General features: G+C 45.0%; 1 protein-coding gene across 5 annotated transcripts; it reads right to left on the reverse strand.

Annotated features, from left to right (window-relative positions):
* Window positions 1–184: 184 nt before the first annotated feature.
* wnk2 (WNK lysine deficient protein kinase 2) lies at window positions 185–22,351 on the reverse strand. 5 transcript variants are annotated; one of them, XM_019880667.1, is made up of 28 exons: window positions 20,331–22,351; window positions 15,945–16,117; window positions 15,646–15,866; window positions 14,708–14,865; window positions 13,992–14,080; window positions 13,589–13,808; window positions 12,881–13,139; window positions 12,445–12,752; window positions 11,026–11,148; window positions 10,366–10,482; window positions 9,871–10,221; window positions 9,082–9,693; window positions 8,852–8,901; window positions 8,575–8,737; window positions 8,371–8,487; window positions 8,112–8,282; window positions 7,633–7,675; window positions 7,404–7,553; window positions 6,399–7,261; window positions 6,152–6,209; window positions 5,963–6,027; window positions 5,310–5,890; window positions 4,830–5,062; window positions 4,355–4,576; window positions 4,150–4,224; window positions 3,114–3,158; window positions 1,934–2,235; window positions 185–1,302 (listed from the first exon to the last, which is right to left on the reverse strand). In XM_019880667.1, exons 1-28 carry the CDS (start codon window positions 21,000–21,002, stop codon window positions 1,006–1,008), a joined length of 6,738 nt encoding a protein of 2,245 aa, XP_019736226.1. In that variant the 5' UTR covers window positions 21,003–22,351; the 3' UTR covers window positions 185–1,005. The 5 variants fall into 5 exon arrangements, with proteins under 5 accessions (XP_019736226.1, XP_019736224.1, XP_019736229.1 ...); XM_019880665.1 differs by having other exon boundaries at window positions 4,126–4,224; XM_019880670.1 differs by lacking the exon at window positions 9,871–10,221 and having other exon boundaries at window positions 4,126–4,224.
* Between the last annotated feature and the right edge of the window lie 324 nt (window positions 22,352–22,675).

The following is a 22,675-nucleotide window of genomic DNA, read 5'->3' on the forward strand; positions in this document are numbered from 1 at the left end:
TTTGCTTTCATCACCACATTGTGAATGTCAATGTATTCACTGTAGACTTAAACAAGTCAAGGTGTGTGTGTGTGTGTGTGTGTGTGTGTGTGTGTGTGTGTGTGTGTGTGTGTGTGTGTGTGGGGGTGGGGGTCTTGATTTGGATTGATTTAAGCACATTGTATAGGTGATTATTATTTTTTTCACAACCTGTGATATTTTATGACCAGCAATGCGATGACATTATAGCATTTCAGCGAAATTGTTTTTTTTTCTGTCCATTTTGCTAATTCTTATCACATAATTTAAGGATATATTGAGAATAACTCATGGCTGCTTCGGACCTAAATGCTCATCTTCAGAAATTACCATACAAGGCACACTCACAACTGGTTTTCACCAGAAGATAAAGTTCCTTCCAATCTCTCGGTAATAGTCCAAGTGCTTGTGCTGGAAATGTTTCATTGGTGAGAACAAAAAAAAAAAAGAATTGGGAACACACAACCTTGGGCTGAGTAAGCAAGTCGGCTCGTCTGGTCCAGAGTTTTCACAGTGGCAGCCGTTGATGCTCACTGCTGAAAAATTGCACTGAGACACACACGCACGCACGCACACACACACACACAGAGCAGCTGCAGCAACAAGCTAAGCATCATCCGCTGTGAGGTGTACAAACTAACAGGAACTCCTATATTACACGCGGGAGCTTGCTCGTCGGGTGACGAGCAACACAACTCTGTAAATCTCACCAATGGATGTAACAATTCTGAATACATTACAATTTATATACAAGCAATGATGTGAATCAGCAGTTAGAAACCAACTTCCAATCTACCACTGCTCTGCAGTCAATGAGAATATGGCATGATATGAACATGAGGTATGCAAATGAGAGGCCAGAGGATGCGCCAATGGTAACATAGGCGCTGCTTAAATACATTATATACACGATATGAACGTCATGGACTAGAACTACTGTGACATTGCTTTTTGGTACAAGACTTGGAAGACACATTGCTACTCAGATTAAAGAGTTTTTGCTTTGGGGTCCGGCAGCTGATATGTTGCACTTTGGATGGAATCATCCTGGCTTGCGGGAGTGCCGGGAAAGGCAAAGATTCCGGAAGGAAGGGCGAGGGCCACGCCAGGTGATTGGCTAAGAGCGAGAGGAGAGGAAGAGACCCGGCGTGGGACGGGCGAGAGTAGCTGACAAACCCTGCCGGGCCTTGTGGAGGATACGTTGGTCATCGCCATGCCGGCGCTGTCAGGCCATGACGGGGGAAGATGGCCGCTTTCCACACCCGGCGTCATCCACGATGACACCTTGATTTGGATAATGGATTAGATCAGAGATTGGCAACTTAAAAGATGGAAGGGCCCATGAGTTTTCATCAGTGCTACTCGGGGGCCACGCGCTTCCTAACCAGATGGATGACGAAAATTTAAACTATGGACAAAATACGTGCCAAATAAGTGCTTTTACTCTACAATGGATTTCATTTTTGATAATACTTTTCTCAATGCAAGTATAAAACATCCACTATTCAACAACTAAAGTGTTTCAAGCAATAAACTAACCACATACTGTGATTTATTTTTGTTTCAGGCTCTCTTGCATAAAAATCACTTTTCAAGGGCGGCACAAAACCGTTGAACAGTCAGCCAACATTTACCGCAAGAACTCATTTTGTGCATTTTCCCATAAAAATCAACTCGTACAAAATCTGAATAGTATTGACATTCTATGTTTGTCCAGCATGTCATTCCAAAGCCGCAAAAACACATTTTTAGGCCTACTCATGTGGTCGTTTAAGGTATTATCGATTTATTTTCAAATAAAGAGTGTCATTATAAACCTGTTAATTTTTGTGGGGGAAAAAAATCCATAAAATGAACAATTGCAATTTTTTTCACGCTGTTTGTAATACCTATGTGTGATATACTACAAACTCACCTCTGATGTACTTGGCACCTGACTTGGGGCAACCATCTGATCCAAAAGTTGCGGCCCCCCAATGCGCAAGGAGTTCGTGCGGGGCCTGTGAGTGACAATAAGAACCTCCTGCTTCCAGTCATCCATCAGTCTTTGCAGATCTTCAGGCAAGTTGATGGATGAACCGGCGTAGGTTGCCGTCTTGTTGTTGCTATTATTGGCTTGCGCTTGTGCCAATCCCAACACTGGCTGATGAGGAGGAGGCGTGGCAATGGTGGGTGGCTGCTGTGATAGATTAACAGCTCCTAGCCCAGTACTGGGCCCTGCCATGAGACAAAAACACAGCACACATGGCATAATTCTCTCATGATGAGGACTACAGTGATGTACGCCAGTGATTCCCAACCAGGGAAAGTTCGGAAATTATTTCAGTGGAACCTTGAGAAATGACTGACCCGACTCACAAGTTCTCCGAGACACAAGTTGTTAATATTTCGCTCTGACTTGCAAATGAAAAGTGTTTGGTTGAAAAATGGGTAAAATGTGGGGAAGAAAAATTCCAAAATCTGAAAAATATTTCAACATTTTGGTGGAAAAAATAGCAACCCAAAAGAAATCTGTGAGTGCCGAACAGCGAGTAGGCGGGGTTTAACTACTAATGGAACTTGCCGTAAATGAACGATTGAAGCAACGGATGTTTGAACACAGTGCGGCAACATATGTAAACAATCAATATAATACTCACAGGCCTGTATTCTTTATCCTCTGCCAAAAATACTGAAATTACTGCAGGATTCTGAGTCACATAGAGCAGTTGTGAATCTCCTCTTTGTTTGTGTCTGCATGATTGCGTTATACTGCCCCCGGTGGCCAAGTTGCGCATACCAGAAGGAACTGCAATTAATTCATCAAGATGAACAATTTATTTATACTCTCTCTCTCTCTCTCTCTCTCTCTCTCGATGATTTTCCTTTTATTAACTTTTTTAATCTACTGTATCTCTGCGAGTGATGTATAGTGACAGACAGAACAATTAAATGGTTGGTACTATTGAGGATTTTTTTTTTTTTTTTTTTGATAGCGAGCCGTGAGTTTTTTTGGTCTGATGTAAAATGGGAGCCGTGGCTAAATAAAGGTTGGGAAACACTGACGTAAGCAACATGATTGCAAAGTCATTGACATACATAAATGAACTACATACTGTTGCCTCGCTCTTTGCCAAGACACAATCGCTTCAGTGTTGACCCTACGAGACAAAACAAGAGTTTATAAAACTTGTCTCAGACTCGTTTTTGACAAGAATAGCGTACGTGACCACAAGATGCATTAACAAAGATGCTGAAAAACAAAGCAAAAAATAAAAATAAAAAAGACGCTAAACTTGAATTAGAAGCAAAATGGTCAGCCTCGTGAAATAAGCGTAACAGCAAAGTGCAGCGTGAGGAGCAGAGATAAAGACTTATGAAGATACATGCCTGATATTGCAGACTGTAAATATAATGTGACTGACTCAGCCGCTCACACACTCACTGACCACCTACGCATCACATGAGAAACAATACAAGGCCTCATCAATATTCTATACATAAGGTAATGAATAATGATGAGTTATGAGGAGCATTAAGCATTCACACGCAATGTCTTGTCGTTCATTATTGAACAATAACATTGTCGTTTACGCGGATGGAGAACTGCCTTGCCTCATACTGGGAGCTGTTTTGTCATGAAGCAAACGAAGCATTAGAAGCAGCAGTGGAACTTTTGATGCGGTTCATGTAGCATACATTATTCGATAAGCACGTTGTGGCCAGTGAGTGCTTCAACCAGTTTGGATCTGGGACGGTGCACTGACAGTTCATGCGAGCAAATATTGTGTTTATCCAAACCTATGCCATACCATTCGTCAAAGTTGTCCTTTTTCTTTTCACTTTATTTTAGTTCACATGTAAAATACTTTTTGTTTTTCCATAAGTGACTAGCCAAATTGAAATCATACCTTTACACCTTCATGTCAAATTACCAATTTGTCAACTCTGCAGCTATTTGAATAAACCGGACATAATGTAGAAACCACGGTAAAATGTCGGAAAAAAACAAGTGGAAAAAAAAAAAAGCAAACAAGCTGAACAAAATGTAAAGACCATGATGTGTGTAACAGGAAAGACAGAGACGCAAAATAAGGGCAGCAAAGCAGCAAGAGAAGAGATACAAACAGATAGATAAAGGCACAGGCCCACTGAGAAATCTAGCTCTGGGCTTGCTACTGGATTTATAAGCCACTCTCTCGCTTGGTTGAGGGTAATGAGCCCAGCCTGGATAGGAGTATAATCAAAAAGGAGAGAAGACACCAGAGTAAGAAGAACACACATTCAAATAAATGCCACAGGAACCAGTTCATATGTTGGTCCAATGTCAGTAATGTGTTGCTTTGTTAGCTCTCACCTAGTCCTGGTGGAGCTTGTGTGCTCGTGCCGTCCCCAGCATATAGTGTAGCATAAATGTTATCGGAGGACAAGGAGCCCTTGAGGGAGCAGGGCTGCTGAGTCTGCACGGGTTCCGAGGTGGAGCTGGGAATTTGACTGGGACAGGATGGGTCCCTTGCAACGGACGCCTTGGCCGGAGAGCCGTTCAAACTCACAGTTGCCTCACCTGTTCCTTGGACAGCTAAGGATAAACACATACATCAGGGTGGTATCCATCCTACACAACATTTAGGAGGATTATTTTATTCTGTATTTACATTGGGTATACAGCACTCATAAAAAATAACAATAATTAGGAACAAAACGGATGAGTATTTAGATGGGACTGAAAATTGTGGCGAGAAGTGGTATCGGAGTGGTTGTGGGAATCGATTCTATGAAAGAGAGAGTTATGGGAATGATGTAGAAATGATACAGTACATTATGATACTCACTGGGTCTGCTGGAGTCACCAGATTTATTTGTGACATGTCGAAATTGCTGAACCAGAGGGCTGAGGAGCTTGCCAGGTTTTAGCCTGTGCTTGCCGGACCTTTTTCTGCGACCTGTAGGGGGTGCAACGTGCGAGTACATCAGGCCGGAGGGAGGGACTTTGCCCAGTCTGAGATAGAGCAACTCCACTTCTCCTCTCTGATGGGCCTGCAGCTCAGAGATCTCCCTCAAATGCCTGAAGGAATCGGAGCAAGAAAGTAAAGCTCATTTCTTCAATAATACATCTCATTGTATTTTTTTAATCGTGCTTTTTTTTTTACAGTGCAAGAATCAAACCCAGAACCTAGTCTGTGATTCAAACGTGTTAGCCACTAGCACACCATATTGTCCTACCAGAAACCATCATCAACCCTAATCCGAGCCAATCCTGAATGTCTGATTGTTATCATTCACGCTATAAAGACTTGTACAGTATTGCTCACTTCTCCCGGAGCGTCTGTAGTTCTCTCTTCATGTCGGAGTCCTCCATCTCCGAGTCATTATCGCTGCTGGCGTAGGCCGATCCGTACACGCCTCCATGCCTGCTCGGAGAATCCGAACTCTGCACGCTGCTGCTGCGCCCTGAACGTCTGAGGAAGGCCACCGCCCTCTTCATCAGGTCACTTCCTCTGCGCTCAGAGCGAGTGTGTTGACTCGGGGTAGCAGGGGCCAGTTTGGCAGGGCTGCTCTCGGCCCCCGAGTCTGACGAGAGGAAGCGAGCGTGGACTGTGATGTCAACAGGTACGGAGGCTGAGGTGATGGTATGAGGCAAGGAGCCCTGGGTAGCCACGGAGGAAGGCGTGTCCAGATAGAAGTCAGGAGGTGCAGAGTAGCGACTGCAACGTGTCCTCTGCGTGATGTCATCCTCGGTGCTGACCACGGAGAAGCGACCGATGGTGGTGGAGGGAGTCAATCCCTCAGTGGGAACATTGTAACCGGCAGGATGTGCTGGCGACGCCACGCTGCTCCAGCTCCTCTGCTTCACATCACGCTTGTTGGCCACTTCGGGAGGAACTGAGATTATCTGACAAAAAAGAGAGAGATGAGTGTGCCCTGCTGTACTCAGTTGAGTTTTTTTTTTTGCATCTAAACACACCTTAAACCGGCCTCTTGTCCCAGAGCAGGAGACAGAGTGAGAAACATGCCTTTTGGAATGGGATGCTGCAGATAATTTCAAGTTAACGCACACACACCAAAAAAAAAAAAGCAAGAAACATTGAGGAACGCATGAACAGTGAAGCACAATGTTTGAAAATGTCCTGATTTAAGACAGCACAGTACATACCACACACAGCCGAGTCACTCAGAGTGCTCAAACTATCCATTCTCTCAGGAATTTGAGGCTATAGGAGACGATGGACAAAACGGGTAACAGTCATGAGTGTTTGTTGACTTGTAGCTATCACAAGAAAATCTTGAGTGATAAAAATGCACTGTAGCTAAAGCATCAGACCAGTTTGGTGCCCTGTCACGAATTTTGTCAAGCAAACATGAATATAACCTAAAGGATCAGTACTGTTTACCGAACCTACCAGTTGTTCTCCTGCTCTGTAGCGACTCTCCTCCATTGGACCTGGTGTACTGTTTCCTGACCCGCCCGTGGCACTGTCTGGACCAGGAGGAGATTGGATGTACTCTGTACCAGAACCTGGTGTATCCGCTGTGCTTCCCGATGGATACATGGGAGCGTATTCCTGGTAGAGCAAGTTCCGAAGTTTCTCATCTAGTGTTTTGATGGTGCTGTCCACAAAGCCTCCGCGACCCAGTCGCCCTTCCCCGTCTGACTCGCCCGGTCCTCCGCCGTGCTGCGTTGGCGCCGGGCTCTGGGGCAGTGAGGACACTTTGGCCCCTCCCACACTGGAGAAAGGCTGGTGAAGCACCACAGGCTGCTGCGAGCGCTCATTGCGCGCGGCGGCGGTGGCGTATGAGAGAGACAGCGACTCTTTGGCTGAACCGGGCTCCTGGGGTGGAAGAGGAGTGAGCGGGGACCCGCCCGGCGAGCTGCTTACATCCAGAGACAGGGGCATGACCAGAGGACAGCAGGGTATTTCCTCCGCCACAGAAACAGGACAGGTGAGGTCCGCCATATGTGAAGTGGAGTGAATAGGGGAGGTGGCGGCCGCGGGGGATCCTTGTGGTTCGTCCATTTGAAAAGGGGGTTGTGGAGATGAAGGTGGCAAAGTTTGAGCTCTGGCCGGCTGGGCTTGATGCACACCGCTGATTGGCTCCAATGACGGTACCGACTGAAGAGCCGGAGGGGCAGACACCGGAGGAGACAGGCTGGCCAAGAGGAGAGGGTCTGTGTTGGACATAACCGGGGGACTACAGAAGCCATACACGTCATGGATGAAACCTCCACTGCCACCAGACATCGTAGAGGATGAGCCCTCCTCAGCTACAGAAAAAAAACCCACAAAGGGATCATAACAATGTCACATTTCTTTTCGACATACTCCACGAAAAGATTTATGATGCATTTTCATCCAGCTGCCTTAAATGTAATCCGAATTTTTCACAGCAGATGAAAAAGTAGTCACCCCGGGATGTGGAAGGCCTGCCTGGCAGATGCGTGTTGGCTGAACTGCTGGGAGACTGCGAAGTTGTACCCTCAGATGTGGGCTCCTGGCTGGAAAAGGGGGTCTCCTCCACAGGACAGATTATGAACCATCGCTTTCCTGTGTGAAGAACTGCAAAACCCACGCGCTTCGAAAATTAACAAGAGAATGATGAAAAGTCTTTGACTGTGAGGGATTTAAAGTGCTTTACCATTCTGCTGGTAGACCGGCTGGGATGCTCCAGATTGTTGACTCTGTAGTAAGAAAAGACACTTGTGATAGATGCAAATTTCCCTTTGTTGAATCTTGAATCACAATATGGCCAAAAGTATTTTACGAAGAACTCATGGAGGAAAATATGGAGTTGATCCCCATTTCGGAGCTTCAACAGCTTCCACAACAAGACTCGATACGAGCTGTTGGGAGTGTATATTTGGCTAATTATAAAATGTGTGAGGTCACGGGTGACAGACACTGTACCCGAGAATGAGCCACACGCATCCAACCATACATTTATGCACCTTGATTTTTTTATTTTTTTGCACACGGTCTTGCTGGAACAGTTGGAAGAACGTAACCGGAAAAGCATTGACAAATTCAGGGAAAATCTCATACTTGTGTACGTATAATGTATTCTATTCACTCTATTAATCATTTATTTTGGGAGAAATGTTGCTCCACTTCCATTACCTCTCCTACTTGTCCGTCAGAGGTCTGGCCTTGTAACGGGCTGGAATTCAAAGTCGATACCCTCTCCCCCGCCGTGTCGTCATTCAACATGTCTTCGGCTTTATCTACAATGTCCTTTAACTGGTCGATGAAGATCTCTTTTTCTAAAGGAAGGATAAATCCATTCTCCACCTAAAGTCAAACAATGCCACATGTTCAAGCACAAGCACGACACTAGATGAGAAAGAACATGAACATCAAGTTCAAATGTTGGACAAACCATGTATGTGGCAATTTCCTCTGGAGCATCACCATCCAGATCAAATTTAAACGTCACCATTTTGTGATTGTGAGTCTCCAGCTGACATTCAACCATCTTGTCACCCGTGTTGCAAACCTGTAAGTGCAGAGGTCACATTTTGCAAACGAGAATCTGGTTTGAGGAAAGTGTAACCTTGGAAAACAGATGATTCCTGTTTCTCACATTGAGCATGCTCAGTTTGGGTTTGCTCATCTTTTCTTGCCGAGAGCGCGTCCGAGTTGACTTGCGATGATGTTTTCTGTGTTTTCCTTCCCCCTTTCCTCCACTGGCCAAGCTGTCATAGCCATCACTTGCTTCTTTACTTGATGCAACATCAGAGAAGGGGCTGGGAGAAAAAAAACGAAAAACAAAACACTGTTGTTGAGGCACACGAATACAGTAATGACCATTTTTAGTTAATGAACAGAATCAAAGAATTGCTTGAAAAATGCACACACACCTGTCATAGGCATAGTTGGGCATTGAGACTGTTTTTTCGTGAAACACATCCTGAAGAGAGAAAACGCAGGGAAATTTCACTAAGCTGGTTGAATTAAAAAAAAAAAAAGTTAGCATATTTGTATTATTCTTTGTTGATTTGCAGGTGTTATTAATAAGGCATGTAGAACTCAAAATGTAATATATTACCCACTTCACGATAAATGATAGGCAGTCTAGTTTCCGCCATACCTCGGTGCAGGTATCTTGCTGTAAGGTGGAAGAAGTAGATGGTGTTTCTTTTTTCGGACCAGCTTTTGGCTGGCTTATACATTCGGATGTCATTGAGACTGCTGTCTGGATTCCAGCAGACTGCAGAACTGAAGCTGGGACAGAAGTGGGAGCAGGAGTAGCAGGCGCAGCTGGTGGCGGGACGGAGTTTGGTACTGAGACCAACACAGGTACAGAGATCTGGGTTTGTCCCGATGCCGAGGAATCATCTAAGGCTGAAGATGAGACTTTTGGTGAACCTGATATTGAAATTGGGGTTTCAGCTGCGGCTAAAGCTGCGGCTTGAAATGAAACCGAAGCAGCAGACTGAGCCGGCATTTGGCCTGCTGCTTGGCTTTTTGGCTGGATCAAAGCTGCAGTTTGTGCTGAGGTTTGGGTTTCGAGATCCGCTGCAGCTGAGAGTGATGCTGAGGTGTGAAAGGTAGCGGTTACATTTAAATCCGTGCCAGCTGCAGCAGTTTCTATATCTGTTCCACTTCCCCAGACAGGAATCTGAGTAGTAGGTAGAACAGGTTCAACTGGGGCTAAAAGTTGAACACCTTCTAAATTTGACTGTGGAGTGTTTGTCTGCACCTAGGACAAAAAAAAAGAAGCATATTTGGGGAATAGATTAGTAGATAAAGAAAATGGCTTCCAAATGCCCAAATGCATGACCTGGGCATGCATTGCACCAAGGGCTAAGCACCATTTGTCCACCTCATTTCCAATCACCCAACCATCACAGTTTAGAACTACATGTCAAATATTCACCTGTTCAGCCACTTCTTGCTCAGGGTAGGAAACGGGGTATGGGGTAGGTTGTGCCTGGGAGAGAGGTAAGGAAGGGGTGTAATGGAAGCTACTAATGTTTAGATAGGATGCGGTTGGGCCACTCTGCTGCTGCGGCACTGCAAAGGACATGGTCAGAGCAGGGAATGTGCCAGGGAGTGCTACACTGGACACCTGCTGAGGTGCGGACTGGAGGATGCTAAAAGCAGAAGGAGGATTCAGGGGAATGATGGTGGGGTGGGGTGAAGGTGAGTAATAAGGGCTAGCTAAAGGAGCGGGGGAGATAGGTGGAGGCTTGAGGCCCCCTGCTTGAACACAATATGGTGAGGGAAACTGGGAAAGAAAAAAGGGAAAATGATACACAATGAAAAAAGTCACCCATTCAATACAAACAAGGTTTGCACAGGTGTCATGTCCCACGCATATTTTCCTGAAACAACCTTATGTGACCGTTGACGGCAACTTCTTATGACACACCTGTGTGCTGATGTGCAGGGGTAGTAGAGGAGGGGGCGCACTGGTGGCGGACTGTGGAAAACCGGTCGCTAAGTCAGGAGGACTCGGGTGAGCTGTAGTCTGGTCAGCAGATAATTGCTAAGAAAGATAATCAAATACTGTGTTTATGTAAGAATATAAATGAAAACCACAGTTCAACTGGCATCATGATACTCAGTATTTAAAGGAATTCATGTATATGTACATGCATCCGCGACTACCCACAAACCCAGGAGTCCTCAGATCCATACATAGAACGGTTATGGCCGTAAGCCCCAATCCTGGCCCCAACCAGTTCAAAGGACTGGATGGCATCGTCTTATTTCTTCTGACCCACCATCGTGGCACAAAAGTTCCCAAGTCACATACCAAAAAAAGGGTTCAGGGTGAGTTTGGCTTTGGAAAGAAAGATGCATGTTTGTGCAGTTAAAGAATATCTGCCACAATAAAGTGAAGACTTCTGACACCTTTTTTTCAACTTGAAAAGGAGGATAGCTACTTGGGCCTATGTTAGTTGGTAAAACCAAAAACCATACCCACATCTATGCAGTTGTGTTGATGTCAACTAAACAAAACGGAGAACCTCTTGTTATGCTTTCTGTTGTGTTGATATCACAAATGTAAACCGTTTCAGTGAAGTACCTGGTCCTGGCCTAGTTGAGCAGTAAACTGCGTCTGTACGATGGGCGTCGCAGCTGGGAAGCTCTGTGCTGTCTGTCCACTGGGGTGCGTAGGCGGGGCTGGCGTCGATGGAGCAGAAACTGTCTGTCAGAAAACAAATATGACAGCCCACGTTGACTACACAATGACTCATCACGCAAAAGTGTTTGTATAGCGAGCGCTAACTCAAGCTCAAGGTCAAAATTCTCTGAGTGCTGAAGCAGGCAAAAGGTAGTATATCTTGTTGGGCAGGAATCCAAGAGGAGAGCTGGATAGAATGGGGGGAATTGCAGTGGCATGACTCACTGGGCCTGCGTATTATTTTGTGAACCATTGCACAGCCTATCTAAAATGAAGGCATCATTTTGGATAAGCGGGAGCAAAGATTGCTTGTTGTACATTTCTATTGAGAGGCTTACAGAAAGAAGCAGCTTGCGGGATCATAAAAAATGCAGCAGGCTGCCGCAGGAGCAGTGTTTGCCCAACACCTTCCTTCTCTAACCTACCAGTGTATCTGCTCTGCCTTTTTTCTGACATCTTGGTAAGAGGAGGCGTTTGTCCGGATCGGAGTAAGTAGAGAACACTGGGACTTTTAGACTCTGACTCTTGTCTACGTGCTCAAACAAAGAGGACGCGTGACGGTTAGCACCACTCTCTGAAAGTGTAGGTGAACTTGTTCTGCGGCCGACGATGTGATGGAGACAGCGGTTAAGATGACTGAGATCTCCGCCCTCAAATAGAGTCCTGCACAGGTCAACATTTGAAGGTGGGTCAGGCAAAATCATCGGTGGGGAGCGACGTTTCGACGAGGTCAAAACATAATGTAGATTGAGCGGACAGGATGTGGATGAGGCCGGTTTCGAGATTGAAGTCATCTGGGCAGATGTGAGCAAAGAGTGAACATGGGCGTGTCCCAAAGAACCCTTTCTCCTGGTCCTGTCCCACCGGTGGAGAGACAAGCAATTCCCACAGTGGCGGTCAGGCTGCGGCCTGCATGGGATGCTGAGTCGTTGCTCTGAGGGGCGGGGCGGCTTCAGGGGATGGAGAGGTGAAGTGGAGCAATTCGCTGAGTCATGATGAGAAAAGTCATGGGGGGATAGGCGGGCAGATCTGAAAGACGGGCTTTGGGAACAGTTAGAAAATAAACTGTCTCTGGCAGACGAGCAGGACAAACACACTCTTGAGTGAGTCCTACATTGGAACCTCTCAATCTGGGAGTCACTTCCATAGCTGGGGCACACAGCGCCCCTAGTGGTGATGCCCTGGCTTACAAAGGGATCACTGTGGTGATTCTGATCAGATATCATTCCAAGAAAGGACATAAAAACATGTTATTACAACATGCAGAGATAGTTGACTGTAAGAAGAAAAAAAAAGGGAGGAGATATTCAATATCCTTACTGTTTGAGCATTATCTGGCCCCAGGCGCAATTGTGCAGCAGGTTGTTGGTAGGTCCCAGCATGCAGCTGACCTGTAGTTTGCTGGTAGGCTCCCTGATGCAACTGTGTGGATTCTTGTATGAACTGGTCCTGCGAAGCCTGTGCTGTGGTTTGTTGGTAGGGGGCCTGCTGCACTGAAGACTCCAGCTGCGCAGGAGGGCTGTAGACTGACTGAACCGCGCAGATGGTCTCAGGCGGCGACTGGTAGGAGCCATTTTGATGTTTGCTGAGATCCTCCAATTGCATGGCGGAGCTCACGCCACTGTCGGCTGTAAGAGAGAACTTTGTCATTAATCGCAGAAAGGACAAAGCGGGGACAAGGACATTGTTTTTTTTTTTTTGTTTTTTTTAAGAGTGATGACATAGCATGCAGGTTAATTCATTTGCACATTCTCACATGTAGTCGCTGTGGTGATGGGGACTGTACAAATCAAGGTCTGCTGCTCCACCTCTTGGTCGTCATACTCAGTTGCAGCCAACATGGTCCCCTGTTGTCCGGGCACCTGCAGGAGGTTCTGCTGCATCTTCTTAACAGATCCCTCGCCGTTTCCCGGTGAGACAGTGCGCTCCCTTCTCCATTTGATCAGGGCCACACGGTCCCGGATTGACTTCCCAACAACCTTGACATCGCAGTCCAGAAAAAAGCCAGACTCCACCTATGAGACACACAGGAGACGCTCTAAGTAAATACAGCACATATTGTATATTAAACAGACACATCAATAAGTCTTTTCATTGGAGGTACAATGGAGTGTTCCACTTGGCTGTAACCAGTGGAGGCGCTGTTGATTCATTCTCAACTAGTTTGACAAGACAATGACAGATATAGATCACAGATATGACAAGTTTTCTGACACATTGTAGCGACTGGGATTAAATGTCTTCATTTAATAAGGTGCATCATTCAAACACGTACTGTGTATTGTGCACTCACCAACCAGTTATTTAGGACTCAAGTGCACAATCTAATGACCGCACATGCTGTAATGGAAAAAATCTGTCTCAAAAAATAAAAAATGATAATAACGGTCTCATTTTCCTGAGAACTATTCATGTAACATATTATGTTTGTTGTTGTGCTTTTGTAGTACAGTATAGAGTTTACCATTTCTTGCGCAACAACTTCCGGGTCCTCGTTCGCCAAGTTAAAAGTGAATTCAATTGCACCAGTATCCTTGTACTTCCCCTTCAGCTTCTTTGGATCCTCAACCCACAGCTTCAATGCGATGGAGGATTTTTTCCCGTCATCCTCTTCATTGAGCTCCACTCTAACACCTGTATCTTCTGCAAAGAAGGCGTGGTTCAAAAGGTCCTTGATGGAGTACCTGCGGGAAAGGAGCAAAACAACAGCTACTCAGGTCACTGAATGAAGCACAGCACACAAACATGAACTGTGTCACAGCCAAATACTGGTGTTGACGTCATAACACAGGAGCAGCAGCACAACAACAGAGTTAAGGCTGTAGGTCAGCCTCGACATGCATGCATGAGTTTTGTCACACGCTGACCTTTCCTCCCATCTGTGACAGATGCACTCCCCAATTATCTCCTTAATTTCTGGGTCGCTTACTTTGCTGTAGCTGGCAGGTTTTACCCCCTGGGGGGAGAGAAAAACTTAAGTCAAGGTAGCAAGAGGATGGCACAAATTACACTGCGGTAGCATGAGCAAAAACACAGGGAAAACACTCCAAAAATGCACTTCAACTGTTTTTAATCGTCCTTTGTGGGACTTCCATTTTTTCATTTGAATAATCTTGCGCTGGTTTATAAGACATTTTAAAGCTACCGGACTGTCCACTCCGTTGTGCACGTCATAACCTGAAGGTGGCAGTTGTGTGACAGCTAGTTCACTGGTGATGTCGAGAAGAAGTAGACAGTGAGCAAACTAAAATAAAGCTTACGCGAAACTTCAGTAGATCTACAGTACTTGTTTCTAAAGACCACAGAATATGTTTGCATGTTGCATATGATTGTGTTTCTGACACGTTTGAACTAAAGGAGCAGTCGCATGTCAATTGTTTAAAATTATTAGAATAGCAAAGTGACTTTCCAAAAAATGAAACTTAACAAAATATGTGCAACAATTCAGTCAATAATGAGGTGATGAGGGCACTCTGTAGTGAGTCACATTCAGGTAACGTATTTAATTTCACTTTACCTTGATTTTAAAAGAAAAAAAAAATCATAACCATTTGTAATTTAAGAAAGCTGAATGGAGACTCACGCTGGTGACTTTGCGGTAGATTTGTGCTGCGTTTTGACATTCAGAGTACGGGTATTCTGATGTGGCCATCTCCAGCATGCACATGCCGAAGGCGTAGACATCCACAGCCTCATCGTAGTGCTCCTCGTACATCTCTGGGGCCATGAACTCTGGTGTGCCTAGACCATTGACACAAAGTGATTAATGAATGGAGCCTCGGGTGGAGCAAGAGTACCGCTAATAATTAAATTTAGAGCTGAAAGAAACTAATCGCTAGGGCCCGACCAATTAATCGGACGGCCAATTATAGCGGCAGGCCTTTTTGGAAATTAAGAATAAGAATCAGGACGAGTTTTGCCAATTAAAAGCCAATATAATCTTACTTTCTCATGAAACTGTAAATTCTGTTCAGTAGATATGGGCAGGAAGTAAAAGACAGACATGACTGACAGTATGTTACTCACACAATCTCCGTAAGATATATTTTGAAAATATTTGTAGTCATGCTTGGTGTGCGTATTTCAAACGTAACTCTGCCAAAAGGTGACATTTCCACATGTGAAAAAGTCATTGCTGTTTTTTTTTTTTGAAGGCATCACTTCATGAGTAGAAGAGAAAACTGGAGTAGAAGAAATGTGATTCAACGTTGAAGGACATTATGCATTAACTTGACTTATTATGTTCCTGACTGGATGTACTGCATGTATTTGTGGCCTAAATATCAAGCTAAATTCATCAGTTCAGAGTATTTTTGGACTTTGTTTTGGTTCTTGAAAATTCCTATGTGTTGGAAAGTTAACGAAAGACTAAAGGACAAGAGTATTTAAAATGTTTTAGCCATTTGATATTTTTCAAAGAATCCATCACTGACTCATTAGATTTTTTTTCTTCTAAGCATCAGAATTGGCCAAGAAAAAAACCCCAACAAAATTTACTAAGGTGTCAAATTAATGGCTAACCAATAACACTTTTAGCGAAGGAAGCCCTCTTCAGAGTTGCCAAGCCCAGATCGCCGATCTTGACAGAGCCCGTGGGGCCCGTGATGAAGATGTTGTCACACTTGAGGTCCCTGTGGATGATTGGGGGCGTCCTGGTATGGAGGAAATGGAGGCCCTTCAGGATCTGTCTGCACCAGCTCCGAAGAACTTTGGGCTTCATCACCTTGAAGCGCTTCAAATACCTTAAAGGGGAAATTGAATACAACCGTGGGAAATGGCGGGAGATGAGCTAACTTACATCGTGAACCCTTTTCACTCACGTTTTCAGTGTCCCTGAGGTCATGAGCTCCGTCACCAGAACTATGCATTTCTTTCCTTTCAATGGCGACTCCCAGAAGTCATAAAATCTCACAATGTTGGGGTGCTGAAGAGCCTTCAACATCTCGGCCTCCTCCTTGAACCTCTGCCTCTCCACCTTGGACAGTTTCCGCTCCTTTGGAATGTTCATGAAGACAATTACTTTTTAAGTACGTTGACATTCACCCAATTTTACTATCAGTATCCATGATGTGGTATCGGAGGAGGTCCTTAAAACTAAACACACTAGAGATAAAATCACCTTTCAATCTGCTCTTACAACGTGCTTGAGTAACTTCAGGAGGTGACTGTGAAATGCCTGCGACTCATGTTGAGAGTGGGCACGACTGTGGCGTAAAGGAAAACATGGGGGCTCTTTTCAGCCCATTTCTTTTCATGTGTTGAACAAATACAACAGTGTACACATCAGACCCATATTTCCGGACATTGCATGTTGGGTCTTGAGATCAATCCACGTATGCAAATAAAGGAAAGATGCAAATTTGCGTGATTTTGTTTCTTTTTATGCACACACTGGCTTGCAATCGAGTGGATCTGAAATCAAACAACAAAGGGGATTAAAGTACATCGTGTATACCGGGCCCTGCCTTTCCTTGAATTCTTGTCTAAATAATAAACAACCTGAACATGAATTTTGTTGCGGCTTGAGTTAGCACATCACAAACATGCACTGTTGAACGAAATGATGAGACTGCTTTGTAACACTCACATTGTTACGCTGTACTTTTGTGTGCATCGATTATAGACCGATGCCGAGGAGTCGGATTTCAGGAGGCCATTGTGACCTGAGCAGTGTGCAACCTCATGCATCTCGGATTACGTCTGCCCTGCAACGCTCTTGGCCTCCCTGTGTGGACTTTGCATGTTCTCCCACATTCCAAAAACATGCATGGCGGACTGATTGAACACTCAAATTTGTCCCTAGGTGTGAGCTTGAACGCGGATGGTTGTTCGTCTCTGTGTGCCCTTCGGTTGGCTGTAAACCGGTTCAGGGTGTCCCCCGCCTACTGCCTGAAGACGGCTGAGATAGGCTCCAGCACCCCCCCGCGACCCTTGTGAGGATAAAGCGGATCGGAAAATGGATTGATGGATGTCTAGCACTGGACTGATTGAACCACTTGTCTCTGCAATACATCCAGGAACACGATCTCCGAATCTATTGACAACATTTCTGAAACTGGACACTGAGCTGCAGCGGGGACAGAAAACTTTTGCAGCGCTGCACGAATGTCAACTGGCAAGCCATTGGCAAAGGAACGATATGCTTTGTAAAATTGCAAATCAATTTCAAATGCTTTGTCTAAATGACAGCTGAAATGAAATAGAAAACTGCCTTTTATCTTTTTCATATGAACCTCAGAACTGTGAGGCCAATGGACTAAATCTCAAGGTCACCGTGTTGCCAAGGATCATTAAACCGTGGTTAAAATAAGACTTTTGCCGACTGAAGCTTGTTAATATATCCCTGAGCTGTGTTTAAAAAAAAAAAAGCAATACTGAATCTCCTGAAGCCGCCCTTTCCACCCCCCTCTCTTGATGCAGAGGGCTGCATCAGCAGGATTTGCTCCCCAGGCGCAACTGTGTTGCACCACTTGGGGAGGTATGTGAACTGATGTTCAGAATTCAGCGCAACCTGATCAATCAAATGCCGAGCGGTGAGGCAGAGCGCTCGAAAACGGTGTCGCTACTGTATTTCACAAAATCGTAGCCTAATTCGTTTGATTCAACTCCCTCAGCGTGTTTTTTTTTTTTTTTTTTTTTTTTTTTGCGGCATTCAGCAGCACGCCCCTGAAAAGTCCGGATTCATGTGAGCCGCCTATTTTCTGCTATCTCATGCTGTGACTTATACAACAGCTACGCAAGCGTGCCTTGCTCTAAGAGAGGTGCGTAGGCAAGGAAGCTCGAAAGGGCAAGGCCTGGTCGCCAGGCACAGAAGGGTTGAATCATCACTAGAGCTCCCCTAAGACGCTGCTCAGACAACATAAATACAGCCACGCACGCACGGCCATACTTGATGCAGAAGAGCGTGTCTTCCCTGTCGCACATTGCACACATTTAACCCCCGTGGCCCTGCATTGTCGTGACGTTCTTTTTTTTTCTTTTGACAGATGGCGGAAAATACTTAAGATTGAAGCATTCTTCAGGAGATGCTTTCATCCCTTCAATTAAAAAAAAACTGATTCGAATGGATTACTTCAATATTAAAGATAGCATATTTCATATGATTGCAAAAAAAAGTGAATGGTTAACATTTTTGGGATTTTTTTGAAAAATATTGTTTTTACGACACTCTTGAATAACCCGTGGTGTTACTCTATTGAACAGTTTGTCAGAGTATGTGCTATGATTGGAATAATAATCATAATAATTAGTCAAGTAATTGTACATTGAATGAAATCCCTCATCAAAAATATCTTGAGTCAAAATAGATTCAAAAGTTGACACACCCCTTTTCAAATGTTTGTTTTTGTGAAAAAAAAAAAGAAACAAGACAATTTCAAAACATTTTTTCAGCATAAATGTGACCTATGAAATGTACGCCTCAATAATTAAAAATAATAATAACCTTTTCAATAGTGTTCACACCCTCTTGCAACCGGGATTTGGTTGTGTTAAGAATGAACCAATCACAATAAAACTCATGTTAAAAATTAAATCGGTGTCAGCACACATGTGAGTCCTCCCCAAGAGAAGATCATTTCCTTCAAGAACCGCAGTGAATCAATAAATTGACATTGACGGTCGTGTGAGCCTCAGTCACGATGTTATAACCATTAAGAAGGGAATTCATTGTAAATTACAAGATCATAAAATTGAGCTAAATTGCTGACTCAGTCTTGGCTTCATGGCCCGCTGCACCTGTACCACAGATTGTTCCATCTAAACAGTGCACCGATTTAACCTAATCAAAGTACATCTTGAGTCAGATAGTCATCCATCCATCCATTTTCCGATCCGCTTCATCCTCAAAAGGGTGGCGGGGGGTGCTGGAGCCTATCCCAGCTGTCTTCGGGCAATCGGTGGGGGGCCACCCTGAACCAGTTGCCAGCCAATCGCAGCCAGATAGTCATTTTTAAGTTAAAATACATTCCGTGAGAGAGAATATTTGAAGTTCTGAAAGGGCATCTGAGATCTAGGCTAATCTGCTCGCCGCATGGATGGCATTTAAACTGATCATTAGATTATATCATACAGTATGCAGCAGATTAGTGATGTGTCAAATTGCACTTGCAGTTATCAAGCAGCAAGTGTACCTTTGGCCAAAATACTGTATACCGGTCATAAATGCGTGTGTCATGTTTCTGGAATTGCGACAACACAAATACATTTAATTAATTAATTCATAGGTGCATCCATCTCTTTATAGTGGTTCTTTGTTTTTCACTAAGGTCAAGGGCAACTGGATGCTAACACAGCTGATTCAGGCGAAAGGCAGACTGCAACGTTTCAGCCCATCACAGTGTACATCCAGAAAAACACGTATTCAGGCTCACGTTCACACCTATAGACAATTTTATCTGACACTGTTGAAGTGGTATTAATTCAACAATGAGATATATGATTGGATCACCGATGGTGTAATTGTACATTTGCCTGACTTTGGTGCGGGCAGTGTAAGGTTCAGTTCCCATTCAGTTGTTTGTCTAACTGTATATGTCCTGCGACTGCGACTGAGTGCCAACCAGGATGGGTTGTTTGAATTCGAGAAATGCTTAGAAAAGGTGCATCCGTACAACCATTATCCCACCTTTTGCAGAGGTTACTCTTGACCAACTTTGAGAAAACAAGTGAGGTATTTGTTACCCGTAATCCTTTAAGGCGGCAATATTAAAAGCAACAGGCCACCAACGAAGTTTACCAAGACTGCGTGAAGAAGTTCAAGTGTTTCACACTTCTGCTGTGAGATGACGTCAGTTAGAAAAAGTGGAGTCCAACTCATTATAAATAGTGCTGTCTTTTCCTAAATTTGAAAGGTTTGCAGGCACCGCGACTTGTACAGCACAACCAATATATTCATTTACATTGAATTTCAATGAGCGTAAATTATACGTGGATTTTTGCTATTCGTGGCATGGGCTAGTAGGATAAATATACAAGCCGGTTAAAAATGCTGTTTCTTGTGATTGATTCGGTGATCGGTTATCGTTGTTTTCAAATTCGCTGAACGGCATTCGGTTCCAAAATCCTGATCTGTAAAAACCAGTACAGGTAATTACTGTCTTGTATTTTCATAAAGACGGATACTTTTGAAACAGCATTTTGACCCTATTGATGGATCTCATGACAAATGATGGAAGTTATGACGTCACCGGTCTCATGAAACCTACCTGGAGTTCGCACCATGCTACTTCGACCCAAGTCTCCGTGTCAAGCCCCTTGTAGACCGTCTTGAAGGAGCCCCTGCCCAACTCAATGTCGAACTTGAGAAAGCGGCCCCCTGGTGAGGTGGACACAGCTTTCATTCCCGGTTCCTCTTCGTTCTCATCACTTCCTGCTTTGCCTGTGACGTCGTGTGACACGCCCTCTTCCTTGACCTCGCTCTGGCACGCGTCACGTTTCTCCTCGCAGTCCCCCGCGCTCCCGGTGTCGTCCTTCACGTCCACCTGACCCTCCGGCCTCGACTTCTCCTGCTGGCCCACACGCGTGGCGTGTAAAGTCCGGTTCCGAGTCCGGCCGACGATGGAGCGCAGGTCGATGTTAAGCACCGGCGTGCTGTTGGCACACTCCGCCGTGTCCAGCGTCTGCTCCTCGGAGTCCGACACCCACAAACTCCGCCGAATGAACCTCTGACGGACCAGTCCGCGGTAGTCCGAGGAGGGATAGGCGCTGGGGTCGCTGGCTCCTCGCAGTGCTGTGTTCGGGACGTTGACATTGTCATCCGCGCCGTTTTCATAAATGGGCCTGAATGCATTGGCGTTAATGTCAGAGTCCAAATCGGGCGCCGAGGAAAACGTTGATCCAAGTGGAGGATCTTTGCTCGAATCCTCCGCTGCATGCATCCCTGCTAATGTCTTAGTCCCTCGGCATTGTGTGCGGAGGATGCGGATGAGGAGCGGTCCTCTCCGGTGCTGGCTCGCCTACCTGCAGCTGCGCTCGCATGCAGTGACGCAGTTCGGAAGCTCCCAATGTACGGCCTCGGGATTGTTTAAGATCCAGAGCACCCCCTACCCACCCCACCGGGATCGTGCGCGCTCTACTCCGTGCAAGTTTACCTCAGCGTGCACCTTGTTGCGACTTCATAGCACGCACAAATCCACTTGATGCCATTGCACCAACAACGACAAAATTGGAAAAAGAAAAAAAATGGACTCACGGGAAAACGACCTGCTGGTATGTGCGCACTAATCCCTGCGTTTATCACGGGACAAGTGAAGTGCGCAGATGCCATGCTCACTCAGCGACACGCCCGCAAATAAATAGCCGGCATCCGGGTGGAAATAGCGCGAGCTCAGTATTCCCTCCTCCGACCACACGCAGTTTTCTCCCAAGAGTGACATATTGGAGCGCAGTGCAGGAGCTCGGATAGAACAGGAGCGTTTATCAGATAATGCTCATTGCGGAACGTTTCCCACCCCTCACCACACGACACAGCCCGGGGTTCCATTTCTCATCGATGAAAGCGGGACAATTTGACGGCACCAAAGCCCACGCCCAACTGCAGCGAATCCAATCCAGGTTTTAGGCGACTCCCTCCATCTAAACTGGACTGCCGTAGTGGTGCTGGAACCATGTTTGGGGAAACAAGGCAATCCTCCTCCTCTCTCTCTCTCTCTCTCTCTCTCTCTCTCTCTCTCTCTCTCTCTCTCTCTCTCTCTCTCTCTCTTTTCGCACCACTCAATGGCAGCACCCACGTGGAAAACGTGTCAAGAGTGAATGTACCGGTATTTATTTATTTTTCTTTTAAAGAAGTACACTTAGCATCTGTCCTACGCACACAGAAAGTGACGTCAGTTTGCAGTTTGATACACACTGCTGAATGCACAAAGTTACATATTGTAAACACATTCACCATTTCTCACAATAATTACCAAAATTGTTTAACAAAGGATAGGAAATGACAAATATCGATACACACCACATCATTTCCATCTGCTCTGCAAATGTTTTCACATGATCGCTCTGGTAAATCCAAAGAAATCACAATATCCCATCACTTTGACTTTATTTTAGAACAGGCCCTTGGGCCTACCAACCCACACTATTGTCTTGGCACAGTGATTACGTAGGTTATGAGGAAAGGGTAGGGGTGAATAAAAAATTCTGTTGATGTCTGAAGATTTGTTATGAAGCGAAGAGACATAGTGATTAAAACTTTTTTTCAGCACATTTGAGGAATATATTCTCTGAATGTCCACAGTATAGTCGATTGTATGCTCTTGTGTCTTACCTGACAGCACGGTGGACAAGTGGTTAGCACATCTGCTAAAATAGGGATGTCAAATTCATTTTTGTTGCAGGCCATATCATTGTTATGGTTTAAAGTGAGGAACATTCACAAAAACTATTGCAAGATCTCAAAGCTCACTGTTGTAATAAGTGAAGACAATTTGCGACAAACATGAAATTGACACACAATTTGTCTTCGTGGGCCACATAAAATGATGTCGTGGGTCACATCTGGCCCCCCGAGTCTTGAATTCGACACCAGTTTCCTCATCCATTCTGCTGTTCG

Source organism: Hippocampus comes, unplaced genomic scaffold, assembly GCF_001891065.2.
Source record: "Hippocampus comes isolate QL1 unplaced genomic scaffold, H_comes_QL1_v1.1 scaffold68, whole genome shotgun sequence".
Classification (NCBI taxonomy): domain Eukaryota; kingdom Metazoa; phylum Chordata; class Actinopteri; order Syngnathiformes; family Syngnathidae; genus Hippocampus; species Hippocampus comes.